The sequence below is a fragment of the Saccostrea echinata genome, unplaced genomic scaffold, assembly GCF_033153115.1.
Source record: "Saccostrea echinata isolate AGI-Se365-2 ecotype Australia unplaced genomic scaffold, CSIRO_AGI_Sech_v1 ptg000016l, whole genome shotgun sequence".
Lineage (NCBI taxonomy): Eukaryota > Metazoa > Mollusca > Bivalvia > Ostreida > Ostreidae > Saccostrea > Saccostrea echinata.
The window spans coordinates 5539187-5549517 of record NW_026889765.1 but is presented as its reverse complement, the minus strand read 5'-3'; the positions used below and the strand labels follow the sequence as shown (position 1 = coordinate 5549517).

At 32.7% G+C, this 10331-nt stretch overlaps 1 protein-coding gene across 1 annotated transcript; it reads right to left on the bottom strand.

Moving 5' to 3' along the window:
• Positions 1 to 1381: 1381 nt before the first annotated feature.
• LOC133188851 (vesicle-trafficking protein SEC22a-like) lies at positions 1382 to 9720 on the bottom strand. Its single transcript, XM_061324334.1, has 7 exons — positions 9671 to 9720; positions 7673 to 7877; positions 5483 to 5646; positions 3730 to 3924; positions 2884 to 3014; positions 2302 to 2370; positions 1382 to 2022 (listed from the first exon to the last, which is right to left on the bottom strand). Exons 2-7 carry the CDS (start codon positions 7858 to 7860, stop codon positions 1822 to 1824), a joined length of 948 nt encoding a protein of 315 aa, XP_061180318.1. The 5' UTR covers positions 7861 to 7877; positions 9671 to 9720; the 3' UTR covers positions 1382 to 1821.
• Between the last annotated feature and the right edge of the window lie 611 nt (positions 9721 to 10331).

Sequence of the window (10331 nt, the reverse complement as noted above, 5' to 3'; positions counted from 1 at the left end):
GTCTCACCTACATGAGTCATAACAGGATTCAACCAGTGGTTTGTGTATATACATGTACATATAGTAACAAGAAATACATGTACCAAGTTGAGAAACATATATGCCCCCTTCTCTCCCATGTGGCAATATTAAACAGTTACATGTAAAAAGGATCGATCAGCTTTACACATCATATGTGTGGAAAAAAAATGGTTAACCGATTAGTCAGTAGCAAACATTATTCAATAAAAAATTTTGATGTCTGTCAAGCCAAGGGTTCTCAAGGTACTGAGCAGTCATTATCTTCCTTTGTCCAATGCAATTTGACCCTTGACCTTGTGACCTCAAAATCCACAGGCCAGCAGCTAGGGGTTAATTTCTACTCCTTTGAGGAAACATAAATACATATTCCAAGTTTGATGTCTGTCAAGCAAAGGGTAATTCTCTAGCTATTGAACAGTCAATATCTTCTTATATTCAGTTTGACAATTGACCTTTAATCTTGCATCTTAAAATCAATAGGGGTCATGTGTACTAAAGGGAAACCAGAATACCAAGTTTGATGTCAGTCAAACAAAGGGTTCTCAAGATATTGAGTTAACAACACTTGGTCTACCCTCTGACCACCATACAGATCACCGAAAGAAGGCTGCAAAACAGTATCCCCCCTTTTCAATGGAGGTATTGTAATAATATTTGGGTCAAATCCCATATACAATATTAAAAACAAACATTTTTAAAACTTTTTTTAACAGTTTCAAATTGCTCTTTATCATGTATTGTAGTAAATGAGATTTTAGCCATAATCTTTACATTACAGACAAAGCTACTAGTTTTCGTGCGAACATACATGAACCATATAATTCATAATTGTGATGTACTGCATATTGCGACTTACAATGAACAGAATTACGTATATTCCAACTTTATTTACAGGTACTTCACTGGAACACCACCTCCCAGCTTTTTTTTTCACAATAAAATACCTGTACTTGACTAATCAGTAATTACGTATACATGTAGTCGCAGGTATTTTGATATCGAATGATTGTTTTTATTATTCCCCCCCCCCATTTTACCTTAGGTATACATGATAAATAAGTTTAATATAATTTGTAAAAAAAAAATGTCCAAGCCCAGGAGTTGAATATCAGGGCAAGGAGGGGTCCTGTCCTCAAGTACCTGTGACTACAAGTCTTACATAGTCTGAGCTATATGGATTTCTTTTTGGCCAATTCAGTGTATATATAAATTATTCCTATAGAGTCAATGGTATTTAATGTCCCATGTACCACCTTTAAAATAGGAATCTCTACTTGACAGACATCAACCAATTGTAAGCCACGATTTCATTGAAAAAGCACATGAGGTGGGGTAAATTGACAATTTCAAGTTATGTAAATATTTTGCATTATCATTTTATTCTAAAAAAATATTCAACTTCACAAAACTGTTTGAATAAAATTTATATAGTTCTCTTTCTCTCTCTCTTCACAAACAAACTGGTTCATTTATTTGCCATGGTGAAAACAAGGCAAGAAAACAAAATGATGAGATGAGTGACTAGATGTTTTTATACTCAGCTCGGAACTTGTTTATACTGCCAATTATGAATAGCAGAAATCAAATGTAAAAAAAAAAGATTGTTACAATGTACTCTGATTTGTATCTTAGTGCATAAGATTCAATGAAACAAAGTGCTTTAAAATGCAATACACATTTGCAAGGACCACTGACTGTATGAATAAAAAAAATTTACAGTAATTTCATTTGCCTTTAGAAACAAAATACCCTGATACAAAAAAAAAAAGAAAAAAGATTGTAAAACTGATTGTGTAACTGCTATAATGTATATTGTGGTAATTTTTCTTGCACAGGTCTAGTAAATATCACAAACGTTCCATAACAAGCCACAGTCACATGGAAAAATATCTGTACATTATTCCGAAGTTCCCATAAGTAGAGCTGACACAAACAAACACTCCCTAGTGTGGCACAGGCTAGTGGCTTTCTCTGTTTACGTGGATAACACATTAAATATACCTGGAAAATAATTTTTAAAAAAAAATAAGGTTTATATTGTAGCAACAAAAAGTTCACCTGAGTCATTTAGCAAACACCTGTGTCGCAAGCAATATACAGTGGCTTTAATATTTAAAAAAATACTTTCACGTTATTCTCACACTATTCTGGAGAATAGAAATGAAGCAGCTCTTAAAAATTCCAGCAAATTTCTTTCTTCAGAAAAACCATAAAGACAAGGCATATTATCTTATTGAAGACTTACATTTGGAAAACAAAAGGTGGTATACAAAATCTTACTTGGAATAATAAGAGAAAACTGCAAAATATGAAACTTGCTGCATTCTGGTAATGATCCTTTGAAAAGTCCTACGAAACATAAAATAAAAGCTATTCATCACAGAGATAAAAGCATGAATTTATAGGAGAAAAAAGATTAAATTTTTTGTTTGTTTCAAGATTGAAAATAGTAAATAGTACAGTCAACACACTTATAATGAATTCAGTGAAGTGATTTTCATTCCCTGTAGTATTAAAACTCGTTTATATATAATGACTGCCATAAGAAATCAAAATTTTTCCCCTCTGTTCATTTGATATAAGCATATTTTACTGTATTTAAAATAAAGACCCAGGCCGCAGGATCATGAAACAGACTTAGACTTGAGTTAAATCAAATTTTCATTCACCTTTACGTAAAATGTTTATTAATTATTGAATTAATCTCTAAATCTGCTGATAACAATGCTTTTGTAAAGCAACACTGAAAAATATTGAAATTTTGGTCTGCTTGACTTTTCCAATATTTTAGTAAAACATAAAGATTTCGACTTAAGCTTAACATGTTTCATGATCCCGGGACCAGGATAGAAATCCACTTACCTCTACATGGGCCTCATTAATGACTGCCACTCCTCTGGTGAAATTCAATACAGCACATAGACCATTCAGACATATAGACACAACAACCAGGAGATTTATTGGAAGGTAATTCCCATACCGCTTTGGAATGGCTGGAATTGATATCAATTTCAAAATGAATTACAAGTGACAACATACAGTGTACTATAGGATTTTTATTTATAAAATATAATCTCAACAGTTTCAATATTCTGAAGTTAAAAAAATTTCTTCTGTACAGAAATCCATTTCTGTATTCATTGCTGTTTGAAATTACATGTACTTCATCAATGTTAGGCAAAAGGATTTTTTATATCATATTGAACAGGAAAGATGCATAAAAATGTTTGATGGGAAAAGCAAATGCTACATAAAGTTCCACACTGTTTAAATGGAAAGCATTTAAGAAAAAAACTGTATTTAAGAGATATATTATTATTACAGCAACTTGCTTGTATGAGTCGTATCCCTATCAAATTAACAGAGGCAGACCATCAGATCAAACGATATGAAATGCATCAAGTCTGATCTAATTATCCATACCTGTTAACTAGACATACTGGTGGTTATACTGTAAACATAAAAATTTACATGTGGGGTAATTTACGATATATATGCAATAAGAATGATTTCGCATAAATATCCCCCACATACCAATGCTTTTCTGCAAATCTTGTTCTAACAATACATAATTCTGGTATTGCAGAAATAACCCCTACATGTAAAGTCCTTGGTACTATTTTGCCCGATTAAGACATGCGTAAATATCCATGTATACATTATATATGTAATAACAAGTCTTACTTAGTCCCTTCATTGACTTCCTACCGAGAGTGAAGTGGGCCTGGGAATCTGTGGAATCTGTAGAATTGACTGAAGCCCCTCCCCCTGGGCGGAGCTCCTCTGGTGTGATCATGTGAGGTGGGCGGAGCCTGATCTCCTCCTGTAGCTGTGATAGGTTTAACTTGTTGTACATGGACCGAGAACTGTTGTATCTCTGCTTTATCTTCTGTAATGTAGTGTCTGCAAAAAAAAAAAAAAAAAAATTCCCCATTTGTTTCTACCGACCTTATCTCATAATTCATCACTTTGTGTGAATTGACAGAGATTTTGAAAAACAGCTAAAAATTATGATACATTTATAATATTTGCATATTGATAAAAGACACCAGAGATATATACTTAATATGTACTTTAATAAATGTGACAGGATGTATATTTTTAACGTTGGCAATATCTTTTCTGTATACAAACATGAGTACCATTCAAAAATAATTTTATATTAAAATATGACATAGAAATAATGATAGCACCTATTTATTTTTGTTAGGGATGGCAACGAATATTCGAATATTCATTCGATGAGTTGATATTCGAATATGAATTTAAGATTCGAATATTCAGTGTTTTTCAGATTTCATAAAAAGAAGTACTGTGATTAATAAATTTTGATTAGAACAGTGCTGGGATTATCCCTGTTTAATTTACTAGCGATCAATTTCGATCGCCTGATTTCTTTCACTACTTTCTTAGCTTATTTATAAATCTACTAAATAACATGTATTTTGTTTTGAGTAAGGTGTTAAAGAATTGTATAATGATGCTTTATGTATAATACAAAACGTACTTTCATAGTTTTTATTAGTTAGATACGATCGGACCTAGAATTGAGGACAACAAATGAAATCTAAGAATGTCTAAAAGGCTAGAAGAGTATACTTATCAAAATAAAATTAATTGATCATTGAATGAATGTCCGGTAGACTTAATCTGTAATTAATATTGTAAAGGGCTTAATTTCAGAATAAATGTGCAAATTACTTGATTATCTCGGGTTGTACATAATCCTGAATCTTATATTCATTATCGGGAAATTAGTTAATTACCTAGGAAAATTGTCTATGGAAATATTTGTTTACCTTGTATCAAAGATTATAATCATTATCTCTTATCAGGCAGATAATTGTAATTTATTACACGTATTGAAATCTGAACAGTCTATCTTGCCTTTTGTAAGACGACTGGTTCCTCAGTTGGAGCTACTATAAATACACGTTTCATTTGTTAAAATTATACTTTTCTACATTGAAATCAATTATTTATTTCAAACTTTGACAAATATCAAATGGAATTTCTTATTGTACACCTACAAAAGTCTTCATACAATTTTACTTCCAATATAAGTATACCTACGCTAAACCTTTCATGAGAGTATAAGGATGATGCATATTTAAGATAAAACAGATTTTGTTTATTTTATCGAATATTCGAATATATTCGAATACTTTCATTGAATATTCGAATATGAATTATTGACAAAATTGACATCCCTAATTTTTGTGCTATATTGTCCCTAACTTACTGGTAAATTTTGATTTTGACTACATGTACACTCAAGTAAGCACTTGTATAGAATGTATTTGGTGAAATGAGTATAGCATTACATGTTTATAATTAACAAGTTGTAACTTCCTCAGCTGAGCTTTTCACTTTTTTTCTAGCCATACTGCCTGGATTTGCAAATTCTAAAATTAGACCATGTATATACAATGTACTAGCACAGAAGTGATGGTTCTCTCACCAAACTGAATGAGTGCATAAGGCCTTGTTACGGATTCCACATATTCTCTTTCATTGCTTTGCAGAAATTCTCTCTGAACTTCATCCAAGAAGGCGAAGGCTAACACACTTGAATAGTTACTGTCACAGATGACTAGGTATGTCAAATTCAAGGCAGATATCATGCTGCAAAAGAAATAACAATAAAACTTCCAAAGAAATTGGTAAACATGTGTAGACAAGGAAAATATATGGAGGGTAGAAATATCTATACGCTTTAAGCTTTATAGTTTTTATGTAAATTTAATGATTATGCAAAAAAAACTATTGAAAAAAAAAAAAATAAATATTGTGACAATAACATTAAATCCTTTTGTTATATTCAGTAAAGACTCTATGTTGAGTAGCTGCAGAACTGTACTCTCTGGTTGAGAAAATTCAGACAGAACAGAGAGCTACAGATCCAAACATTAAAAAAAACTAGAAAAGTGATCAGTCAGCAAGGGCCCCACCAGGGGTAGAAATATAAGGGTGCAGCTAACAGAATGAGAATTTTAATTGATTACAAAAATTTAAAAATATATAAAGAAGAATATGCAATAACAACTGTATTTATAAAATTTCAAGATAATTCCAGTCCGATTCCTAAATATCCAACAACCTGTAAAGAGTATCCCTGTATTTACATAAGGCAGTAAAAAACATCACATCTATAATAACTCAATTAAATGTATATTTAAACAAGAATACAGCATGTGTTTTCAAATATCACCCAGGCTTGACCTTAACTTCAAAACAAACATAAGTTGCAGACAAAGGTTAATTTATCTTAAAGTGACAAATAAAGATAAGCCTGGAAAATCTTCTGCCCCAGACAAGATAATTAATCCCAATGGATTAATTGTACTGCTCTCTTATCCTTTTCTTCCAAGTTTACAATCGGAACTCTTTCAGTAATGATAGAATGAGATTATTATTGGACTACCCATTATAATTAATAGATTTCTTGAATTTACATATGACAGCCAAAAAAAAAAATGAATAAATAAATAAAATAAATAAATAAAAAAAAAAATTAAAAAAAAAAACATATCTTTATGTTTATCTTGTTTTTAGAATTCAATAAAATCATAACTCATATTTTTATATTTTATATTTATATATTTTACCAAAATAAAGTATGAACATTATTTAAATCCACATTTCAGAGAATGTAAACATCATTCAGAATTGACCTTAACTTCAAAACAAACTTCATTTGCAGACACAGGTGTTAATTAATCTCAATTTGACAGAAACAGATAATGCTTTGGATTTTCTTCAAGAGGAAAGTTAATTAATCCCACGGGACTAGTTGCAGCTTTCATAGTTTACAATAGGAACATTCTCATCAGTTATCTCTCTTTGCCCTGGCATTCATTCTAATGTAAAGTTAAGGAATCTACCCCACCACCCCAGCTCCAAATTGGATGACATAGAGAACCAAACTTAGCATCAAAATATGTCTTACTGCCTCTTCAACCAGCATACCAAATTTGAACTTAATTGGTCAACTACAAAAAAAGTTATTAGAAAAAAACAGAAAATTTGTGGACGGAAGAATGACAGATGGACAGACAGACAGACAGACGGACAGACAGACAGACAGAGTGATTACTATAGGGCACCCGCAAATCCTTGCGGGGCCCTAATAAGGCAGTTTGGAACCACTGAAAGGGAAATAAAGTACCAGGACTAGGAGTTAAATATGTGGTTAATTAACAGATACCATGCTTAATTATGCTGGGAAACATATATTAAGAAATAATTCCCGAAGTGAGCAACAGAAAGCGGCCACGTAAATCAAAGGTTTTTACAATACTTGGATCTGTAGCTCTCTGGTTTGTATAACTGGGGCTAATATGATTGTACTAAATTTAGAAAACATGAAAATTGCATCCTTTTTCCTGATTAAATGAGTTAATTTTCCCAACATTCATCCCCCCCCCCCAAAAAAAAAAAATTATAACTAGATGTTTCACTTATGTTCCTGTTTACTGGTATAGGGAAACAGAAATTTTGTGGATAACAAACACCAGAAACCCATAATATGGTTAGTTTTAAAGCATAAAAATTTCCCCAAAAGGTCCTCAATTTTCCCAATTTTAACACCCCTGGCCCGAGACCGAGAAAATTATGTGAGAGCTCTGTCTGAAAAAAGCGTAGTACTCACTGTATTGTAAATTGTTCCATGACATACGTTGCTCGGTCAGGAATTCTCGCACTAATCCTTGCCAGTAACTTAGCCTTGTTAAAACTTCGCCTCAGTTCCTCGGGATCATTACACGTTCTCGTGTCTGTGTTGGCAGTAAGCAGGAGACCATCGTTTGTTCTACTGATAAGTATGTTATGAATCGACATTTTCACTGCTGTGATTCCTGAAGCCAAAAAACTATTAAGATCAATAATTTGATTGAGAAGAACATTGTAGATAGAAATGAAACAAGAGGCCCATGGACCACACTGCTCACCTGAGCACTTTCAAATTGGCTATTTCTAGAGAAAAGCAGAAAGCAGTTCAGTATTGAAAAGTTTAAATATATATGTTGTCCCACCCTACTCTTGGGGGGTCATGATTTGAACAAACTGGAATCTACACTATGAAATGAAGCTTTCTCACAAGTTTCATCTTTTCTGGCTCACTGGTTCTTGAGCATGTTGAGAAATAAAAGATTTTTAAAAGATGCCAATTTAAATATGCTATAAAGTCATTCTCTATCTAATGCAACTATTGTTCTATCAAATATAACAGTGCTGGATGTATCCATGGTCAGATATGAATTATGTACTGTAGATTCCTTATTTTACGCGAGTACTTAATATCGCTAAATGGCCCTTAGACAACAAATTGCGAGAAGTATAATTTGTGAGTGGCCGCTTGATCAAGAGTTTTTACATGGATTTCAGCATCATAATAATTAAAGCGAGTGGTTCTTCTCACGTAATTATGCGATAATGGACCCTGCGATAATTAATTCCTCGTATATAATTAGGAATCTACCGTATGCTAATTTCAAATTTAATATCCTCGTCAGACTGCGAAGTATATGCATTCTATATTTATACATAGATAGTCAGTTATTTTCAGAAAATAAGAATGTAAATTGTCATGATTATATTCAGTGATGCATAATTTATGGTCATATCTCAAAACACAGCTGAACTTAGCACACAGGGGGTATACATGTACTTACAACATGTTATATTATATTGTGGAGGGTCCTAAATCGGTGGGGTACCTAAATCGGTGGCATCGCTGTGCTTTTTCTTCTTAATGTATTTTTTATTTTGTGCAAAGTGGCATATACTACATTTACTATAGGCTCGATGGGCCAGGTGTTTGTTTTATTATAAACCTAATGTTTAAGAATGTGCACATCACTATAAATAAATAAATTACTTATTTACTTATACTAATAGATCAAGGTATCATTATCGTTTCAAAAATACTGGATTGGTATCATACCATTTCATCCTTTACAACCCCATATTGAGCAGCTGTTAAGAGGAAGTTCTTATAAATGTCACCAAGCCTTTGGTTCAGATGAGCCAGATATCAGTGTTTGAAATAACTGTGTGACTGACTGCCGAGACGCACAAATTTTGTCGCGGGTGAACAGATTTGAATGTATTGACACCCAGCTAGACATGTAAAAATTTTCCATAAATTAAAATTTAGATATTTGATAAATCCTTCTCAAATCAACAAACAGTCAGACAGTATCGGCAGTAAAGTGTTATATTATTAAAGCAAACGAGTAGAATTCGTCAGCTTATAGGTTGGGGATCGAAAACATGGTGATCTGGCCCCGTTCACATTATTGCTAAAACGAATTTTTAAAAGACAAATATTTTCTCGAGGTACTCGATTTTTGGCAGGGCTGACAACTTTTACTATCAATCAGCCCTGCATGTCTAGCTTATTTTACGGTGAGTTTCAAACACTACAGATATGGAAATATTTTTCAAAAAGAAGATGAAGAAGCTACATTTTTTAACAGTGTATGTATTGACCATGTTGACTGAACAGCTGTGCCACCGATTCTTCTGATCAATCATCGAATTTGTCAAAGTAAAGCATCAAAGGACTAATCACTCTTATCATGTTGTTTATCGATGCTCCCTTATTTAAAAAAAACATATATACGTGTAAATATACACATCTAATTACCTGCCGTGGATTGAGCATGAATATTGTGTCGGCTCCAAACTATGAAACTTGTCGACTCTTCCACCGGAAATGAAAAATTGATGCTCAGGTGCGCAACAATACGTTCTTCAAAATATTCGACCCCTCTGTGGGATATATTAAAAAAAGAAAACTAAGGTTTCTGCATGACACAGTGGTTTATAATAATACTACGACATTATTAAATGAAACATGCAATTTACTTGTCAATTAACGAAAATATGTAGTAAACTGTGAAGTTCAATAGTTAAGAGGCCCATAGGCCACAAAGTTCATCTTCAGGAGTCACTTCGGTTTGGCCCTACTGTTCTGCATCAGATCCCCTCCTGACCTCCCCCAAAAATAAACATGTATTCCATTTAAAATTTTTAATCGCCTTTTTAATTGTAGCCCCATCCTATACACAGGGATTGTAATATGAACAAAAATAAATCCACACTATACCAACTAGAGGATGCTTCTACAACATTAATATACATCCAGGCCTGTAAACAGGTTAAGTCTTTTGCTAGAGGAAATTTTAATTTGAAGCTGGTTCCCCCCTTCCCAATTTATTTTTTTATTCTGTTTTTGTTTAATTGATATTATTTATTCAATTTGACAAAAACCACATGTGGCACAAGTCATACATACAGTAAACAAA